The 23043-nt window shown below is 34.9% G+C and overlaps 1 protein-coding gene across 24 annotated transcripts in view; it reads left to right on the top strand.

The window, feature by feature from the left end:
* The window catches only part of myrf (myelin regulatory factor), an 81475-nt gene that overhangs the window by 25471 nt on the left and 32961 nt on the right, over window positions 1-23043 (top strand). For 18 of the 24 annotated variants that reach the window (XR_015525931.1, XR_015525930.1, XR_015525928.1 and 15 more), the window contains exons 2-7: window positions 11947-12037; window positions 12135-12395; window positions 19292-19353; window positions 19453-19675; window positions 22052-22152; window positions 22269-22383. Coding sequence is in view for 12 of the 24 variants with exons in the window: in XM_087311405.1 (XP_087167531.1) it covers window positions 11947-12037; window positions 12135-12395; window positions 19292-19353; window positions 19453-19675; window positions 22052-22152; window positions 22269-22383 (853 nt within the window). In the remaining 12 variants the exon portion in view is untranslated. Of the gene's footprint in view, window positions 1-1809; window positions 1984-11946; window positions 12038-12134; window positions 12396-19291; window positions 19354-19452; window positions 19676-22051; window positions 22153-22268; window positions 22384-23043 lie in introns of those variants that run through there. The other 6 variants (XM_087311403.1, XM_087311406.1, XM_087311402.1 and 3 more) reach the window with 2 other exon arrangements.

The following is a 23043-nucleotide window of genomic DNA, read 5'->3' as shown; positions in this document are numbered from 1 at the left end:
ATTGCTGTCGCGATGGCAAGCAGCTGCTTTGTTTTTATTTAACCCGGGCTCATTGTGGAAACGTAGCCCCACGGACGTTTCTGCGGACCGCAAGATACGTCCCGGGAGGTACGTATTCGAGCGTTTTTTGTTTTCGCGGATCCGCAAGAGGCCGCTGTGCGTGCTTTTTTGCGTCTCCGGCGCCTCTTGGGAGCGCGCGCCGTTCTCGCGCGAAAAGCCGCCGGATCGGCCGACCCGGCCACCCTCCTCTTTCTCCTCCTCTTCCTCCTTCCCTAAACCCGAGCGATGGTTCGCAAAAGCCGTCCGGGAAAAAAAAAAAAGCAAAAGCCCTCGTCTTTGATTTCGACCGCGTTTTCGGATCCCGGCGCGTTCTCGCACTTATTTTTCGGATTCCGTTTTTCATCTTACCTGATTTCTGGAACCGCTGTTCCCTGGACTCGATCCCGGTCGTTGTCCCCGCGGCCGGCTCCTCCTCCTCCTCCGGGGTCTCCGCTCCGCCGATGCAACACTGTGACCTAAGCGGACAAACTGGTTGCATCGGGAAAGCCCTCTACTCGGAGGCGAGCCGTCGGCCAACGAGCGCGAAGAGGAGGAGCGGAGCGGCGCCACACCACCCAGCAGCGTTCGCTCGAAAAAAACTAAACGCGGCCATACCTACCTCCGGCCTCATAAAACGCGGTCTCCAGAAAAGTCCGTGGGGCTACGTTTCCAAAATGAGCTTGGGTTGTTTTTATTTATTTATTTATAAAGCGCATTAAAGCTGAGATACAACCTAAGGGACGACAATACAACACTTACTATCACAATCATCAGCGCTTTTAATAGTTTTTTTTACAGACTTATAATATGCCAGACTAATTCATTCCAAAATGGCCGCCATGCCATCTAGTGGCTGTTTTCCCAAATCGCACTAGAGTGTCACCTCTCGGTGATTCTATGCTCTTTGGTGAAAACGCTCACACTTTTAGACGGGCTTGTAAAACAACAACAGGGCACAGCAGATTTTGTTCTTGGCTTTGTGGATGTTCATCAAGACGAATACAAGGTTTGTTTGAGCTCGGGTTGACCATGGCTTGTCATTATATGTATTATTACCGTGTAATGTCTCGGCTTTGTATTTAAAACATGGCGGTTCCTTTGTTTTCATTCTGTCTTGTTGAGTAAGGGAATAACGTATCTCTTTAGACCAATAGCGTTCAGCTGCGTATCTAGCTCCACCTTTTGGTACGCTTGTTGGTATCCTTTGCAAAGGGTGCGGAAAAAGTGGTACGGTTCAGTACGCCTTTTGACAGTGGCGAACCGTACCGTACTGTACCACTCAGTGGAAATGGGCCAGGTGAAATACTGTAACTGTGACACCAAAAGCCAGAAACATTTTACTTACAATGAATTTGGATACGATTATTTCACTCCATATTTTGCCAGAAAAAAAGGAAAAACTCCTCTTTTTAAAAAAAAATAGGCCATTTAAAGGCATGCGGTCAATCAGACCACACCAGATAATCTGACCAGTGACTCTGTATGTTGGTGGGGATTAAACCGAGGCGCCGGGGTTAAAATTAGGCCGAGATGCTGATTTGCGTGGGACTGATACCACGTTTCACTCCCCTAGAAATGTGTCATTCCTTAAATTCCCGACTTTTACAGTTTTCCCTCCTCTGCTGATGGTATGATTGCTCTACGGGTTTCTCTGTGGTGTAGGTAAGCAGCTCAGGTCGGCCGGTGCGTTCAGTGCTGGTGGCCGATAGAGCTGTGTGTGGTGGCCTGGTACAGCTCTGTCTCATGACTGAGACCTAATCCTGCATTACAACACACACACACACACACATCCACGTAACCCTGGACCCGCCAGCTGAGGTCCGAGACGAGATGCAAAGGTGTACGTTGTTGGGAAGGATATGAGAGACGTTCTTGGTCATTTACACACATCTCCAGATTTGTAGGTTGTGTGTCCGATAAACAAAATGCTGTGGCTTCGAGCAGGTACCTTCTCTCTTATTATTGATTTGCATATATTAGCTGCTGCGTTGCCAGATCTTACAACGTAGTTCAGTGTGTTAGTTTGTTTTCATTGGAGTTTGATTCTGTTACAGACAAAATGATTAGTGTTGTTTGCTAAATAAAGATCTTGTAATGTTAATTATTAAGTATCTCATACTAGATTATTTGTTTTAGAGATTTTAATAATGCCAAAAAATGATTTGAGTTTCAGTTTTGAGTACATGGTGAAGGATGAATTAAAGGAGGAGGCCAAATCGTTTAATATTATAAAGACTTGGGGGTGTGGTCTTTTGAGCCACTAACCACACCCTAGCAACACCTAGCATAGCAACACTTAGAACACCTTAGTAACTCAATAGCAACCATCCTATGTGTAGTTTGGCCTACAAATCATGACTTGATTGAAATATTCGATTGCTGGAGCACAGTAGTAAAATGTTACATTTTTATTATTATTGTTATTATTTTATTAGTTTGAATCTACACATACAAAAAAAAATGTTTAGGAAAAATAATTCAGAGAAATTGCTAGTAAATTGAGCACACAATTATAAAGAAATAGCAAGTAGCTTAATATATACAACCCTAAGAAATATGCTTTTGTTTTTTTTTCACCCAAACAAATGTCATTTGATTACTTATTTTTTATCCAAAAATGAATGTTTTCACATTCTGTAGCCAGGTGGGGGTTCAGGGGGTTAGCAAGACCCACACCACTACTGACAAAGTCCAGAATTTGGCCCATATATGAACTCATTTGTCCAATTTTTGACAGTTTGCCATCATAAATTGTGAAAATAACCAATAGAAGAAGGCTCTGAGAAAAATAAGCAATAAAAGATGGCTTTTATTATTTAAATGGACAAATTCTGACTGAGTAAATGAGCTGGCCAGTTTGTAATTTGCTTTTAGGCTACAGGGTTAGTTTTTAATTTAAAGCCAGTTTTAACAGATTTTTATGATGGATGATAATAAATTAGCATTTAAAATAAGTATTTTTTTATATTTCTAAAATTCTAATCTCATTACATTATATATAAAACTGTTACAACATGTAAATAAACATTTTTTTGTAAACAAAAAATAGTATGATAAGCACTTTGACAAAAATGTAGGAGGTATTTTTGTTGCATCAAATAGTGTGGTAATGATAACCATCCAATAAGCTAATCCAGCCCAAATTGTTGCTTAAAATGTCACTAAAATGCAGTATTTAAACCTTGAATATCTGTAAAGGTCTGAAAAAAAAGAACCATCCTTTTTAATAGGCTGGCTACGAACCTGATATTTATTTATTTACTTTTTTTTGAGGAGGAGCTGTGCCCCAGTAGAGCTTTCTGATTTCTTTATTCAAAGCTGTTGAAACAACTTATGATTTTTAGTGCAAATTTCATTTTTATGACTTGATTTTACAGTTCCGTCCATTATTTTTTTTTGCCACTGTGGAAATCACATGGCGCAATAAGTGCTTTACAGTCTGACAAACAATATCAGTGTGTGCTTTGTGATTTAACAGTCCTCTCCTCATGTCAATGACTGTATAACTAGGACAAATGTTTTCCTCTGTAAGTGTGTTAATACTCAAATGAATGCCGTATTGATCGTGGCCATGCAGCATGTGTGTTTTCCTCTTTCCAAAGCCCCCCGGTGCATTCTGGGTGGTGTTTACCGTCTGATAATATAATGGACTTTGCTCTATCATCTTTTACTGTGGTGTGAATTAGGGCTTAATGATTAACATGCATAAGAAGCGGCGCACAGTGACGAGCTCCACATGGAAAGAGATCCGGGAGGAACACAGAGATAGAGATGGAGACGGAGGAGAGCGAGGGATGTTTGGGATTGTTGAGTGTGATTAATGAGCTCTCCAGGGACTACTTTTTTGTTAGTAGTTGCCAAATGCTTTCGTTCAGAATCATAGGGCTTGTCATACAAGTATCTTGAACAGCCAATGACGGATGAGAAAGAAATGTGAAGCTCCTTAAAGAAGTTTTGTTCGCTATCACATTTGTCATAGCAAATGTTTAGTATTTACAGTATGTTTAGGGTCAGTTTGTGTTTACTTTTAAATAATTGAGAAGTATACAATGTTAGATTGGTGTTTCAAATAAATTGAACATTTAAATGATCAAGGAATTCTGATATAAACTAATTAAATCAAGTTTTACCCAAAATTTTTACATCAAAAATGTAAAATACACAGTTTATTCATTCATTTACCTTTAGCTTAGTCCCTTATTTATCAGGGGGTGCCACAGTGGAATGAACCGTCAAGTATTCTGGCATATGTTTCACGCAGCAGATGCCCTTCCAGCCGCAACCTAGTATTGGGAAACACCCATACTCACATTCACACACTTATACAATACGCCCAATTTAGTTCATCCCATTCACTTATAGCGCATGTCTTGACTGTGGGGGAAACCGGAGCATCAAGAAGAAACCCACGCCAACACGGGGAGAACATGCAAACTCCTCAAAGATTTGCCAACTGGCCCAGCCGGGACTCGAACCTTCTTGACCTTCTTGCTGTAAGGCGACAGTGCTAACCACTGAGCCACCGTGCCACCTAATACACTTTTAATTAACGTATTTCTTGGTTTAAATTGTTTTGTTGTTTATTTATGGTTAAGAATTGCATTGTGGGATTTTGATCCCTGTTCTTGAAATTCATCTGTGCAGTTTAACAAACGTGACTTTTATTGATATTTTTATAGTTTGGGACAATATAACAAATGATAAACTGAAAATTAAGTATAAAATAATAAGAAAATAAAATATAAGAAAACGTGCAAGCGAGTTATTACCATGTTTGTGTATTGTATTTTACAGCATCAACCCAATTAAACATTTTCAAACTTTTCTAATAAATAAAATCAATAAATAAATCTACAAGTAGAATAAATAAATAAACCTACACATGAAATAAATAAACAAATAATAAATAAATACAAAATAAGAAAACTTTTTCAAACTTGTCTAATAAATAAAATAAAAATATACAAAAGACTAAATCTACAAATAGCACAAACAAATACATCTACATATGAAATAAACAAACAAATAATAAAAAGACTAATTAAAAAGTTAGAAAAAAAGTTTTCTTATTTTGTAATAAATTAAATCAATTAAAAAAAGACAAAAGAGTAAATCTACAAATCGCAAATAAATCTACAAATGCAATAAATAAACAAATAATAAACATTAAATAAATAAAGACAAAATATGATTTTTTTTACATTTTCAATTAAATAAATACATTTTAAAAGTACAATAAAATAATCTAAAACTAGAATAAATTAATAAACCTACAAATGAATAAATAAACAAATAAAAATTAAATAATTAAATACAAAACATAAAAACTTTTTTATCCTTTCTATTAAATAAAATCAATTTTTAAAAGTACAATAGAATAAATCTAAAATTAGAATAAATAAATAAACTTACAAGTGAATAAATAAGCAAACAATAAATAAATAAATACAAAATATGAAAACTTTTTCAAACTTGTCTAATAAATAAAATAAAAAATACAAAAGACTAAATCTACAAAGAGCATAAACAAATAAACCTGCATATAAAATAAATAAACAAATAATAAAAAAACGTATTAAAAAGTTGGAAAAGTTTTTATATTTGGTAATAAGTTAAATCAATTAAAAAATGACTACAAATATACAAATCGCAAATAAATCTACAAATGTAATAAATAAACAAATAATAAAAATTAAATACAAAATATGAAAACTTTTTAATCTTTTTTAATAAATAAAATCAATTCAAAAAATAAAATCAAAAAATAAAAAGTACAATAGAATAAATCTAAAACTAGAATAAATAAATAAACCTACTAGTGAATAAATAAATAAATACAAAATATAAAACCTTTTTCAAACTTTTCTAATAAATAAAATTAATAAAAATGACAAAAGAATAAATCTAAAAATAAAGTAAATAAATAAATAAAACAAATAATTACAAAATAATGAATACAATGCGACGCAGTAGGTAGTGCTGTCGCCTCACAGCAAGAAGGTCGCTGGTTCGAACCTCGGCTCAGCTGGCGTTTCTGTGTGGAGTTTGCATGTTTTCCCTGCGTTCGCGTGGGTCCAAAGACATGCGTTACAGGTGAATTGGGTAAGCTAAATTGTCCAAAGTGTATGAAAGTGTGTGTGTGTGTGTGTGTGGATGTTTCCTAGAAGTGGGTTGCGGCTGGCAGGGCATCCCCAGAGATGGGTTGCAGTTGGAAGGGCATCCGCTGAGTAAAAATGTGCTGGATAAGTTGGCGGTTCATTCCGCTGTGGCGAACCTGGATTAATAAAGGGACTAAACCAAAAAAAAAATGAATGAATGAATAAATAAGGAATACAATACATAAAATGAATACAAATGTGAAAACTTTTTTAAATTTTTCAACAAGATCCTGTAATGTAATTCGAAAGAATAATAATAAAAAATGACATAAGGTCAGTGGTTCGAGTCCCGGCTGGGTCAGTTGGTATTTCTGTGTGGAGTTTGCATGTTCTCCCTATGTTGGCGTGGGTTTCCTCCGGGTGCTCTGGTTTCCCCCACAGTCCAAAGACATGCGCTATAGGGGAATTTGGTAAACTAAATTGTCTGTAGTTTATGTGAGTGCATGGGTGTTTCCCAGTGATAGGTTGCAGCTGGAAAGGCATCCACTGCGTAAAACATATGCTGCATAATTTCGCGGTTAAATATAAGATGTGCCATTTTGGTTTCTGTATCAAATTAAATGTGCAAATATGATTTTATGTACATATAAAGGATATTAACTGCAAGTGAAGAGTACACTTCAATATTATGGAAATAAATATAATATAATATTTGTGGAAATAAGATGTCAAATTATGTCTGAGAAAATGTCAGTATTTATACAAAACTGTCTAAATTAAACAACAAAAATACTTATTCTCATCTGTACATATTAAAATATATATAAAAGAAAAAAGTGATCATATTAAATATGATTATATTTTAAATTCAACATACATAGGCTCATTCTGAAAGCGTAGCTCTATATACATTTCAAATGATGTAGCCAGAGGTACGTATGGCTGCAATTTGTCTTTAAAACAAACCCTACGGGGTGTTATGACGTTGTTACTTTTTGCACTAGCAGCTCACCGCTTACAAGTTTGTCCAGTAGTTCACCCCCTACATTGGCGGACTTGAGATGCAAATAGGAGAAGACCGCGTCGACAGGGTTTGAGTTCGGTAAAGAAAGCAGGTAAGACAAAAACAGAAGCTAAAAAATAAAATCTGAAAAAGTGGTAAAAATCAAGGGTCTTTTCTTTTTCTGGATTGCTTTTGAAAACACTGTCAGTTGGGTTTAAGGAAGTGGGGCGCGGGTCAGTCATTAAAAACACTATCGGTTGGGTTTTGGAAAGGGGGTAGGTGGGGCGATCAGTCAGTCGACAGCAGTCTCCGGTGGATTTACACGAGAACAGCAGACTGGAATGGCACTCGCGAAATTTGAGATCTGAAAAAGCGTACATATCAGCCTCGCAAAACAAAAAACATTAAAAAAAAACGTAGCGCCTGGGATGTATTTGGCGCTCTCCAGAAATGTATATAGCGGTACATTTTCAGAATGAGCCTGGATTGTTTAAATTATTAGATAGGCTTGCTGCCAAATCTAGGGGTTTGAAGGATAAATGCAGTTGAAGGATTTAAAATGAAAATAACTACTATTTAAATTAATTATTTAGTGTATTTGTTCTAGATATGCCTTTTAAGATATTTGAACACATTCCACTGAATGATATTTTAGCAGATGTGTCCTGTAAACAATGTTAAAATGTCATTACAGTCAATATTTTTACTCTAAAAGATAAAAAAACAAAGGGAGATAAGCTGTGGATGCTAAAGTCTTTCGAAATAGGCATACATTTAAATCACCTCAACAAATGAACAGACGTCAACATATATTCATCAAAACATAGAGGGGAATTAATATAGTTCTGCTCTCTTTGTTAAAGGCAGTGTTGTTCAGTTCAGAAACATGGCTCTTCTCCCCCACTCCTGTTCGCGTCAGTCAATCTCGCAGCCGTTATCAGCAGCGCTCTGGCAGATTTAACGCAGGAGGGTGGAAACATCTGGATCTTATTTAGTAAAATCATCCCTTGCTGGTTTTCTCTGCCTCGCTGGCACTCTCATAAAGCTGTCCAAGAGAGCAGAGACCCCAAACATGACATCAGTGTTGGGTTTTCCCCTCGCAGCCGCATTTTCATCACTCAGAGCTGGGTTTTTTACAATTTGTCAAGTGGTTTATGAAAAGTGTTTGCTTTGACTCTCGGTTTATACCTGATGTAAACATACACTGACAGATGGTGTGGGATTTAAAGGGACAGTTCACCCAAGAACTGAAAATGTACTTACACTGAAGTGGTTGTAAAGTTTTAAGAATTTCTTTCTTATGTTGAATATAAACAAAAACAACATTCTTCAAAGTATCTTCAAGAGTTCACACTTAACTCATAATTTACGAAAAGCTTGTTTGGCATGCTGTCCTGAGAGAGAGCCCTGAGCTCAAGGGATCCTCGAGTCCAGGGCTCCCTCCCTTTGAGGGGCGAGGGGAGATTGAGCTCAGGACGACCTCAAAACTCCCCCGCAGCTGAGGCCAAGGTGAACTTTCTGAGAGCGAGACGTGTGGTAAAAGAGACTTAGGTTTATTTTGTCTATAATGTAGAGCATATTTAGGCCTTGGGAGGAAACCATGGAACCCGTGGGAACCAACACGAACACGGGGAGAACATGCCAGCTCCACACAGAAATGCCAGATGGTCCAGCAAGGAGCCAGAGCCATTGGAATTCTTGCTAGTCGCTGGGCCGCCGTGCCGCCCATTCCAGGTAAAGGTGGAAGAACGGGAGGAGGGGGGTTTCTTCAAGACGTAGATAGTTGTAGAAAGAAAAAGAGGATATATATATAGGAACTTATGATCCTTTGATTGGAGGATTGTGATTAACTAATATGAGCCAGCTGGGTCAATCATGAGTGCATACTCCTCTCGAAATTAGTTTAATATATTAAACTTCGCTTATTTTTTGTTCTAAGATGAAAGAAATTTATAAAAGCTTAGAGCCACTTTTTGGGTGAACTGTCCCTTTAAGTTGAAATTTGTGGAATTTTCTAATCTTGAATCTTTGATACGGTAATGATATCCTTAAAAAACATTGACAGTTGATAGCGTTTTTAATGCCACAAGGAAATATTGCCATAGAATTATTTAAAAGTACAATGTTAATGTAATGTCTTCATTTTATACCTTCATCTTTATAATTTATTTGGATGGTTAAAATCGCAAGCATGGCTAGCAAGATTTTCACTTGGCCGGCCAAAATTTGAATTGAAATAAGGTTTGTTTACGCGACAACATAAAAAAAAGGTTGTTTTTTTTAGGTTTTGCCTGTTTGTTTGCACAACAACGTTTTTTTGTGTGACTAAAACACTCTATTTAAATCATATAATCTCAAGGTGTAAAGCGCAGAAGCACTTCTGAATCCACTTTTACTATTTTAAGGACATGAAAAACAGTCGTTGCACCAAGCGCATGGTCTAAAAGATTTGTCCCTATTCTCTTAAGTTATGTGTGTAAGTGGCATGGTGGCACAGTGGTTAGTATTGTCCGATCACCTCACAGCAAGAAGGTCGCTGGTTTGAGTTCCGGCCGGGCCAGTTGGTGTTTCTGTGTGGAGTTTGCATGTTCTCCCCGTGTTGGTGTGCTCCGGTTTCCCCCACAGTCCAAACACATGCGATATAGGTGAATTGGGTAAACTAAAGAGTTTGAGTGTGTGAATGTGAGAGTGTATGGGCGTTTCCCAGAACTGGGTTGCGATTGAAAGGGCATCCACTGCTTAAAACATATGCCGGATTAGTTGGTGGTTCATTCCTCTGATAAATAAGGGACTAAGCCGAAGAAAAATGAATGAATGAATAAATAAAGTATTTGAAAACATGTGCATTGATGAGGACAAAACGAGTGCAGAACCCTGGTAAACGTTGGAGAAGTGATATTCTACTGTTTCGAAAATGTTAGCATCTATACATATTAAAATATGGATACTTTTGCGAGAACTAGAGTGAAGTAAACTCACGTGTACAGATGAGGTCTTTGAGGACTCACAGGTGGATCAGACCTGTCCTGGGTCATGGTGTTTTGTGATGTTTTTTGCCTGTTTGGGTTGGGATGTGGGAGGCTGATGGACCAGAGAGTTTTCCCAACACTAACACTGGAATTCTTCACATTCCGCTTTCGTTAGTGGCCTAATCTATCAAAGAGAGAGAGAGAGAGATCAGGGGTTTAATGGGGTCTCAGCTACACCTCCACCTCCACCTGACCTCTTGCTGATTCCCTTCTTTTTCTCCTTTGTTTGCTTGCTTTGTGTAGTTCTTGTACGGTTTCTGTTGTTGATGTTTGAACGTACTTGAATGGATGGATGTCATTTTCTTTCCAACAAAAATTTTGGTTTTTATATACGTTATTTTTAAATCTTTTTTTTTTTTTTGAATTTTTGTACAAAATTGTTTAAATTGGTTCTAAAATAGTTTAACCAACATAATGTTCATATGGGTTCAAAATTTTCTTTAATAATAATTTAATAATAGCCTTTTCAAAATTCAACTTTATTTACTTGTTTACTTATTGTAATTTTGCAATAATATTTTTAAAATACATATAATAAAATTAAATTCTAATATTTAAGTTTTATTTGACTTTTTTTAATCAGAATTCTTTTTTTTTTAGGTGGGATAATAATATTATTAGGCTTTTTTAAGCAAAAATGTAGTTGATTAGATTACAACTATGCCGTTTATTTATAAGGATAGTGCCTATTTTAAATATTCATAACTTCGGAGATTCAGCACATTGGCTGCCATCAGCCTGTCATACTGAGCAGAGCAAAGACGATTGACGTTCCGCCACAAGATGGCGACAGAGACCGCATAATTAGTCCTTAGGGGAGAAAAAAAAAATCATTTTTTCAGTGTACATTTCAAACTACTGCCTAACAAATTATTACAGAACAGGTAATTGGCATTACAAGTCGATCTTTCTCTCTTGTATGTTTTAGTGCTGTATTTATACCACAGTGATCTGGTAGTGTTTACTTTGCTTTGGCTTTTTGGGGGTTAATTATTGCAATCTTCCGATTGCAACAGAGAAATACTGGGAAATCTCTGTAGACTGATGGCATTTCATGCCGTTCAGCCTTATAATCTTAAAATGTGCGCAAAATCATCTGTTTTGTCATCACTTTAGACATTACGCTAGAGAATCATTCAAACACTAGCTCTAAAGTGACGATTGTGAAGTAGCAACGGTTTCTGCTGTTCTGACATCAGCTGCAGATGTATATGAATAGTGGAAGTGTGTGATTTTCTTTTTTATTCACATGATTGTGTCGTTGAACTGCTGTATAAATGCTACATCACACGAGTAGCAGTGTGATATGCCTGTATATCATTACTGGTGGAGCACTAAGACACTCAGCGTGCAGCCTCAAGCCAATGCACGCCTTCCAATAGTGCTGATATACAGCCATATCACACTGCAAGTCGTGTTAAATTGCTCATATATAAATGTATTATTTTTTACTCATGGCAAAATAAAGAAATATTAAAATGTTATTTAAAATAAAATAAAAAATACAAAATTAAAATAATTTACTCTTTAACTGTACATTTTTATTGACCTGAATAGAACATACATCATTCATTTATCTATTACACCAGCGAACAAATAACCCAAGGTTTTGCAATCCACAAAAAAATAAAATCATCAAACTAAAAAGGGAAAATAAATGATGTTGTTGTGAAACTGTTGTTTTATCACTGCAGAAACTGTGCGTAGGAACACGATACTCATCCTCCTCTCTCCCTCTCATCTTTTACCTTTTTCTGCCTCTTATTTTCTCCTGCAGGTCATGATATTAACAGCTCTTTGGAGCCAGCAAACATTGACACCAGTATCCTGGAGGAATACATCAGCAAAGAGGACGACAGCGCTGACATGTAAGAACACGTAACAGTCGGTGCTGCTCTCGGTGTTATTACAGGCTTATTTTAATGAGAATCAATCATTACGGGTGCTTTGGTTTTTCTCCTTCAGTTGTTTCACGGAGGTCCACAGCGGCCCAGCACCACAGTTCTCCTCTGCCCAGGCAGGGGCGTCCTCTTCAGGGGGGGTAGGGTGTGGCGTGAGCCCCCCAATCCCCCTGCGTCAGAGCACCGTCCCATCCCTGTCCCAGTCCTGCCAGAACCCCTACCCGGGTGCACCGCCGTTGGGTCACATCAGACACAACTACCCCTGTCTGGGGCAGCAGCAAACCCAAAACATCAAGCCGGATCACCGCGGACAGTACGCACCAGGGTAAGACGAGAAAATTGGCCATTAATAAACATCAGTGTTACATTCGTCAATAAAAATGGCGAATTGTGTTGTGCCCCAACCAGTACCGATATACAGCCAAATCGCACTGCTACGAGTGTGATATTGCGTTTATACAACAGTTTGACGGCATAATTGTGTATATAGAAACAAAATCAAACATGGAGAGTCTCAAAAACCCTTTTGTATGAGAAACTACTGTCTTCCACATTGGAATCAAATCATAAGCTGACAGTTAAACACTTGAGGAAGCATCTTTTAAACTTTAGATCTGTAGTGTCTGCTTTTTGCTGGCTGTATGTGGGCAGAGTAATACACAAAGGGTAAAGAGGCTGTACGGGTGCTGATATTACTTAAACATATCACGGCTATCAGCCAATCAGATTCGAGAACCAGACAGAACTGTTGTATAAATATATACATATATATATATATATATATATATATATATATATATATATATATATATATATATATATATATATATATATATATATATATATATACATACATATATATATATATATATACATATATATATATATACATATATATATATATATATATACATATATATATATATACATATATATATATATATATATATATATATATATATATATACATATATATATATATACATATATATATATATATATATATATATATATATATATATATACATATATATATATATATATATATATATATATATATATATATATATATACATATATATATATATACATATATATATATATATACATATATATATACATATATATATATATATACATATATATATATATATATATATATATATATATATATACATATATATATACATATACATATACATATATATATATATATATATATATATACATATATATATATATACATATATATATATATATATATATACATATATATATATATATATATATATATATACATATATATATATATACATATATATATATATATACATATATATATATATATACATATATATACATATATATATATATATATACATATATATATATATACATATATATATATACATATATATATATATATACATATATATATATATACATATATATATATATATATATATATATATATATATATATACATATATATATATATATATATACATATATATATATACATATATATACATATATATATATATATATACATATATATATATATATATATATATATATATATATATATACATATATATATATATATATATATATACATATATATATATATATATATATATATATTATATATATATATATATATATATATACATATATATATATATATATATATATATATATTATATATATATATATATATATATATTTTTTTTTTTAAATAAATAAATGTTTTTATTTTTACTATTCTTCCTCTTATTGTTTCTTATTTTATTATTATTATTATTATTATTATTATTATTATTATTTTATTTGAACAGGTGGTTATTTTGTTTAAATTGATGTAAATGCATTTCCCAGAGATGGGTTGTGGCTGGAAGAGCATCCGCTGCATAAAAACGTGCTGGATAAGTTGGTGGTTCCTTCCGCTGTGGCGACCCCAGATTAATAAAAGGACCAAGCCGACAAGAAAATGAATGAATGAATGATGTAAATGCATGATTTCTAAGGGGAAAAACAACAATACATTTTCCAAAAATCATTAGTATCAAAAAAAGGCTGGCCCTAAACTATATCTGCACCAAATTAGTAAAAAAATATGCAATAATACTAATAATACAATACTGATAATAAAAGTTGTCGTTAGCCAAATAGCACAGATTTATTACAATATCATAGTACATCAACTTTAAGTAGCATCTCATGTTACTGGTCATTGGAAACAAAACAGATTCAACCCGATCTCAAAACATAACTATTTATGTTGATGTCATATTAAATTGTATTGATTATATTTGTATCGAGACAGCCCAACCATAAATACATAAATTCACATATACTAGTCACTAAATTGGGGTGACACAGTGTCTCAGTGGTTAGAATTGATGCCTCACAGCAAGAAGGTTGCTGTTTCAAGGCCCGGCTGTGCCAGTTGGAATTTCTGCCTGGAGTTTGCATGCTCTCTCCATGTTGGTATGGGTTTCCTCCGTGTGCTCCGGTTTCCCCCATATCCAAACACATGCGATATAGGGGAATTGAATAAACTAAATTGGCCGTAGTGTATGAATGCGTGTCTGGATGAGTGTGTATGGATGTTTCCCAATATTGGCTGTGTAAAACATATGCTGGATAAGTTGGCAGTTCATTGCTCTGTGGCAACCCCTGACAAATAAAGAGACTAAGCTATATAAAATATTTATTAATTGCTAATAAAGCATTTTGGCGACAACCCCTACATAGATTAAGCCCCAGCTCTTTTCTAAGTCCCTCCTCTTCATGCCCACATGACCTCAGATGAGCCTCAGCAGCTCAGATAAGATAGATAAAGGAGTGAACTCATATATAAGATGAATATTTCAGTGCTGATGACCTGCGCAATCACTAATGCTGCTTTAGAAAGGTATGAGCTCCAATTAAAACAAGAGCTGATTTACTACAGCACTTATAGTGTACGTCCAGAGGTGCTTGCTGAAGCATCACACAGATCCGTTTGTGCTCGCATAATGAATTATTCCTCAAATCATGAGTGCTGTTACATTATTAATTGGCCATTTGTACCATTTTCACCTGCTGAGCCATAAAACAGATGAGAAAATCCTACAGATAAGATTCCAGAATGACTGCTTTCAATGCAAAACTATAACAAACCACCTATTCATAAGCAACCACAAGGCAGTTTATTAATAATCACTTAAAACACCTTACAAGTTCATAGCAACAACAAAAACACCGTTTTCATGCACCATGTTGATCGTAAGATTGAGCTGTTCATAAAGCTCATAAAAAAACTTCCAGAGCGCACTTTTAGGGCCCTATTAACACCCGGCGCAGTGTGGCGCAAGGCGCGGAGCAGTAGTCTTTTGGTAGTTTCAGCTTGGCGCAAGAGTCCTTTTGAGGCGTTGCGCTACGCTGTTTAAATAGAAAATGCATTTGCACTCATATGTGCGCCCATAGGCATTCTGGTCTAAAAAGTAAGCTGTTCTGAGGTGGACCGCTGGCGCGTTGCTATTTTGAGAAACTATAATAGATTTTTCATTAGACCAAAACTAACCCGGTCTAAACTCCAGCGCAGAGTTGCGCCTCGCTTGCACACTGCTTAATACACACAAGAGAGCAATAGACAAATATCTTTACATATGAAAACATTTAATATTAAGGATATATATATAGTATATAATAAGAATAGATATAGAATATAAAAATAAAGGATTAAAATATTACAAAACATTATTTTCTAGCCTACTGTACATAAATATGAAAAATCACTGCTTTTATGTCTTCTTCATCTCGGGAGGCTTTTTCAGTTCATTCATAACAATTTGCTTTTGTATAATGTTATTATTATTAGCAGCATTATTTATTATATCCATATTTATATTTGTTTTATTAAAAACAAGCTTAGATTTGCCCACCTGTCAGGTTTTAGACCATATGGGGCACAGCATGTGTTTTAGGATATAACTCAGGTTTTTGAGCACATTTTGTTATTATTATTCATTTATTCGTTTGCTGGAAATTAGAAGTGAATTTAGAAATAGTTTTAAATGAATATTTACGCTTAACAAACGCAATGAATTATTTATAGACTAATTGATGTCTGTGCGTAAAGGTTTCCCTATCCAAGAGCGAATGTGAAAGTAGATCCATTATCTCTTATTCTCACGCAGTAGATGCTCTGTTTAACTGTTTTCTGTTAAAAAACTGTTATCTGTTGACTGTTTGCTTGTGAAATGTTAATTTTTTCCACTTAGACTTACTCTGCGTCCTGTAAATAGCGAATGCGCTCTTGGCGTGACGCAGCTGGCTCTTAAAGGCAATGGGAGATGAGACTCTAATTGGTTTATTCTCAAAACACACCTATAACTCATTAAGAAAATAAACTCAACCCTTTTAGAACATGCGCCGCGGCGCAGGGCAGATTTCCCGTCCTTAAATTAGCAAAAACGCGTCCTGACACGCCCTGAAAGCGTTTGCGCCCGGCATTTTGCGCTCTGTGCATGGACCGTCAAAATAGAGCCCTTAAAGTCTCATAAAGTGCTTTGAAATGTTAGACACTAGAGAGCATTTGATTTGTCAGGAGATTTGAAAAGAAACTAAAGTATGAGGTGACATCAAAACAAAACCTATCCATTTTGGCGGAAGTGACAAACTGCAACTTGGTGCATTCTTTGGTGAATATTTATATTTTCTATATGCTAGTTTTGTTACTGTTTCAAAGCACATAAGCATATAGATATCCTTCAGACTAGAGATATGGCTACTGAGAGTGCACAAGTGATCTAAAGTGGTCCCACACGCAACTTCAGTAAACTGCGGCAGAGCACAAGAATGCAGAGAACGGACTTGCGTTCTTCTGGAGACCGGTCTTGCCAGGTGTCCTCGGAAGAACGAACTCGGGAGGCCGTGAGGACAGAGAACGCGTCCTGTGAGAAATGAGACACTGCGTTCTTTCTGATGGTCATGTGACCTTTAAGTGTTTTTAATGGAATATTATTTAAACATTACAGCATTCATACAGCGCTTTATAGTTTTTTCCCATTTCAAAACATATACTGTGCATAAAAACATTATATAAATAAGTTGCACGATACAAATAAAACAGATTTTAATACAAATTTCAGCAAATAAACACTCTTAATGTGTTTATTCCTTTATTAAGATGTTCATGGTAATGTTTATATTCACCGTCTCATTTGGGGAAACTCCTGAGGAAAATAAGTCATATCTCTGTACTTTTATAATAAACCTATATAAAAGCTGCGCTTCCCACCTCCAGTCGCAATGAGACTTCTGGGACTTCTAGAGCGAGATTGTTGCCAAGTCTGCATTGGTGTGTCCTCGATATCAAGAACACATTCGGGAAGTTTTCACGCATCCTCTGTTCTTGCGGTCTGGAGTACTGGAACTGAACTTTGGCAGCTGATGATGACGTTACACGAGGACATGAGGACGAAAGACTGCTGAAGAATATTCGCATATTGAGAAACAGCCATGGTCAAACCCAAGAAATACATGACCAGCAGGGGGCAGTTATGTAACATACTGATCATACTAAACTGACATACTGTAGCAGTATAGTAACTCACTGATATAGTAAAGGCAGATTCATACTTCTTCGAACTAATTTTATAGACTTTTGGTTGCTTAATCAACAGATGTTATGTTATAGTTAAACACCGTTAAGTGATTCACAGAGAAATTCTGCGCTCGTTGCCTGTAACGTCAACTTACATTATGCTTACTTATCCTCGGTCCGTTGTTATTTTTGATTCTGTAAAATGTCCAAGGAACACAGCAAAAATGGACCTTATTAAGTTTCAACCTTTATTACAGCTCATGACGGACACTTCTCAAAGAGGTAATAACAAAAATCTTACCTGAGACGATGTGTGGGGGCTCGAGTGTCCAACAGGCGCACCGTTGTGATCAATGACTCTCGCTTGTTTATTAATGCCTGTGACAGCGGTGACGTCATTATGACTTCTTCAATTTGACATTTGACAATTTGTACTTGTAATCAGGTTATGTCCATAGTAAAACTGTATTTCGTGCTTGTAAAGTACACCCATCGTAAATTAATCAGTCACTTACAAACAGACAAAGAAAATGTCGCATCTGTGTCTATTCTAATCGCAGTTTTTGTAAATGTACCCTCATAAAATTACAAGTATGTTCTGTTTTTCTTTTACAAATTTATAATTACGGATTCGTAAATTTTATTTGCGCACAAAATATTTATGACAGTGATTTTATTCCATATTGCATCTCTGTAATGGTTTGATCACCAGCAATCTAGCAGTTGCAGATTGTTGGGAAGCAAGAACTACAAATCCGCCACATAATGGACTACAACTCCACACATAAACTCCATTCACACGCACCTGTTTCGAGTTCCGTTGATGAGCACACACACAGCCAGAGGGTCGTTTTGAAATGATAACGTGGATTTTAAATACTACACACACACACACCTGGGCTGAGTCTTGTTTATCTGTCTAGTTAACATTATGACGCGTTTTCCTTGTATTGTCCTGCCATGTACCGATCTTTGCTTGTTTGTTTACGTTGCCTGCTGCCTGCCAGCATTGCCTGTTATTTGACCATGACTCTGGATTCCCTGTTTACATCTGTTTGCTCGTGTGTTGACCGTTGCTTGCCTGACCACCTCTGCATAATAAACATGCGTTTGGATCCGCATTTCCTTCGTCAGCGTCTGCCTTGTGACAATATCTAATAAACAATCTAGAAACTTTTTGGGGTTCCTCGACACTTTTTCGTTGTGGTTTGTGCTATTTGAAGTGCATTTCTGTATTTGCACGTGTTGTATTTTCATGCGTAACAATTTATAAATACAATCAAGAAAAAGATACAATTAAAATAAAGTGTTTTATTGTTTTACGAGTCTAACAATATTCAAGTACAGTAACGAATTTTTACAAATAAAAATAATTCAATAAAATTAATCGTAGTTAAGGTCACAAATGGTACAATTTCTTATACCTGAATGCTTTTGAATATCATTATACAATCACAGGAGACAAAAAAACGTGAAAAAGATAACTTGTTACACAAACTCAACATTGCAACAGTGCCTATTGCGAATGATCATATTGCGATATCGCTGCTGAAACGATATATTGTGCAGTCCTAATGCTAAGAACTATTAGCTATTTTTATGCGTGTAAAATGTTTTATTCTTCGCAGAACGCTACCCGAGTCTCCTCCGGACTCCAGCTCAGAGCCATACTCACCCCAGCAAGCTAACGGTACCTTCAAAAATAATTTCAAACACTATAATGTTAAATAAAAGTAATGGCTCCAATTATTCATCGAATATCCGCTGCTTCTTTGTTTTTCCCTCTCAGATCCGCACATGCTCAGAACGATGACGCCTGAGAACATGTGTCACATGACCAGTCCTCCGCCTCTACAAACACATCCACACTATCCCAGCATGCACCGGGACATGTACCTGAAGCCAGAGCCCATGATTTCGCAGTATCCGATTGGTCCAGCTAGCGGCGGGGGCGGAGACATGCAGCAGACTCAGATGCTTCATCAACTCCTTCAACATCCACAAACACCAGAGTAAGACACACCGAAGCATTAATTTAACACTCTTTCATAGCTGTACGACTGTGATCAGGATTATTTACTTCGAAGAGCACGTGTGATTAATTTTAATACACTTTTAACATCAAAAATATTAATTTATACATTTATAGCCTTTATATTATATTTAAAAACATTTATATATATTTTTTGTTTGCATTGTATTATTTTAGTCCATCACATTTTTATTTATTACATTTTATTTTATTTTAATCTCAAAAACGAATTATTTATTAGCAATTTTTTTGTATACTTGCATTTTTTGTAAGTACATTATATTTTGGAAATAGTTTAAATGCATTAATAACATATTACTACATATTATTTTTACACTCTTCTATATTGTGTGTATATCTATAGTGAGTTTTTGCCCCCTGGTTTTGTTTAATTGTTTTTTATTTATTGATTTATTTGTATACATTATATCGTACTAATACACTCTTTAAAAAACATGTAGTTCATCAACTCCAGGTAAAAAAAGGCATTTCAATCTTGATTTTTTATTTAACGTTAACGTTAGATTTAGACTATTAAGAAATATTATTTAGTTTAATATTATTTAGTTAAGTTATTAATGTAAGCACTTATCAACATGTGTCTCATTTTATTTTATTTATTTATTTTATTTTATTTTTTTACTATATTTTTTACAATATTTTGGACATTTTGTTGAACTAGATACAATTTTAATGGTTAAATAAATTTAAAAGTATGAAATATATTTTATTTTATTTTATTTTGAACTCACTTTTCTTAAACTGGACTCAATTATAATGGTTAAATTAAATTTAAAAATATATCTATTTTGTTTTATTTAATTAACTAGACTTCATGTATAACTGTTTTACTTTATTTTAGACTCCATGTTATTTATCTGGACTCCATGTTTATGGTTTAGTTTAATTTAAACGTATAAATAAAATATTGTATAAATAAAGTATGAAAAATATTTTATTTTATTTTATTTTATTTTGAACTCACTTTTTATTAAACTGAACTCAGTTATAATGGTTAAATCATTTAAAATAAAAAATATACCTATTTTATTTTGGACTATTTATCTGGACTTTATGTATGAGAATTTTATTTAATTTTAATTACTTTTACACTCTGTTATTTATATGGACTCCATGTTAATGGTTTAATTTAATTTAAAAGTTTAAAAGATATTTTATTTTATTTATTATTTATTTTGAACTCACTTTTGGACTATATGTGTAACAACTTAATTTAATTCAATTTAATTTAGCTTAGTTTAGTTTAATTTTAGACTCCCTGTTATTTATCTGGACTCCATGTTAAGGTTTCAGTTTAATTTAAAAGTATAAAAAAATATTTTATTTCATTTATTTATTTTATCCATTTATTTTTTACAATATTTAAATATTTAAAAGTGTAATGGTTACGTTAAATTTAAAAGTATGAAAAATATTTATTTATTTCATTTTAAACTCACTTTTATTACACTGGATTCAATTGTAAATTAATTTAATTTAAAAATATACCTATCTTATTTTATTTTAGACTTCATTTTATTTATCTGGAGTTTTATTTATTTATTTATTTTATTTTATATTAGATTATTACTTTAATTAATTTAAAGTATAAAAACATTTATACATTTATGTATTTTTTTATTTTAGACTCACTTTTATTAAACTGAATTCAATTGTAATGCATAAACAATTTTAATTTTAAAAAGTATAACTATTTTATTTTATTTAATTTTAGACTATTTTATTAAGTGGTGTTAGTAAGCCCAGCAGGAGGCGCTCAACCTGTGGTCTGTGTGAGTCCTTATGCCCCAGTATAGTGAAGGGGACACTATACTGTCAGTGAGCGCCGTCTTTTGGATGAGATTTTAAACCATTTAAAATCCCATGGCACTTCTCTTAAAACGTAGGGGTGTAACCCCAGTGTCCTAGCCAAGTTCTCTCCATCGGCCCTTGCCAATCATGGCCTCCCAATCATCTCCGTACACTAAATTGGCTCTATCACTGTCTCTCCACTCCACCTATAGCTAGTGTGTGGTGAGCACACTGACGCTGTTCTCCTGTGGCTGCCGTCACATCTTCAAGAGGATGCTGCACACTGGTGGTGTGACCCACCTCATGATTGTGAAGGGCTTTGTGTGTATGGCAATACACAATAAATGAGCTATATAAATACACACATTACACAAATTTATCTGGACTCCATGTTAATGATTGGATTTAATATAAAGGTGTGACTAATAAAAATGATTTGATTTTACTTTGTATATTTGATTTGATTAGATTTTTTTTATTAGATTTTATTTTATTTGTCACCACATTTCCCACATCACTAAACACACACTCCATGTCTCTCCAGTGGGATGCCCGTCCATCCGGCAAAGAAGAGAAAACATTCAGACTCTCCCAACAACACACTCAACTCTCAGATGCTCACAGGCATGATCAAACAAGAGCCAGGTACACACACACACACACACACACACACACACACACACACACACACACACACATACTTAAAAACAGCAACTGCATATACACCGCAGTATAACCCACGCACAATCATTCCACCACAGGCCTGATGCAGGACGCAGAAAACTCATACCTGGACCCGAACTACCAGTGCATCAAGTGGCAGGCACACCAGCAGAACAAGTGGACCACGCTATACGACTCCAGCGGGAAAGAGCTGTGGGTGCTGCTTTTACACACACCTTAGATTTATGACAGAGGCATGAGGGATGGGATTTAATGGGGTACAGGGAGGTATCAGGCTGTACTGAAGAGAGAGAGAGAGAGAGAGAGAGAGAGAGATGGATGGAGAATTCCTGAGAGGTGAGCAGTGCGGAGGAGGGAGAGAAACAGCAGAGATCTGGCAGAAAGAGAGAGAACACAGATAGAGAAAGAAGAGAGAGAGACAAATACTATAATATAATTTATAAATATACAGTGGAAGTCAGAGTTATTCACCCTTCTGTGATATTTAGTTTCTTTTTTAAATATTTGCCAAATGATGTTTAACAGAGCAAGGACATTTTCACAGTATGTCTGATAATATTTTTCCTTCTGGAGAAAGTCTTAATTGTTTTGTTTCAGCTAGAATAAAAGCAGTTTTTAATTTTTTTAAATCTATTTAAAGGCTAAATTATTTTAAGGTCAATATTATTAGCCCCCTTAAGCAATATTTGTTTTGGACTGTCTAACTATCATTACATAACGACTTGCCTAATTACTCTAATGCTGAGTTCAGACGGGACGATTTTCAAAGTAGTGGCGTCAGATGTTTTTACACTGCATTACTATTTAGGGGAACGTTCCGTTGCTGCTGGGTTTACACTGCAAGATGGATCT

The sequence above is a fragment of the Danio rerio genome, chromosome 25 (genome assembly GCF_052040795.2).
Source record: "Danio rerio strain M-AB ecotype USA chromosome 25, GRCz13ab, whole genome shotgun sequence".
Lineage (NCBI taxonomy): Eukaryota > Metazoa > Chordata > Actinopteri > Cypriniformes > Danionidae > Danio > Danio rerio.
The sequence above is the reverse complement of the archived record's forward strand: the minus strand, read 5'-3'. Positions and strand labels throughout refer to the sequence as shown.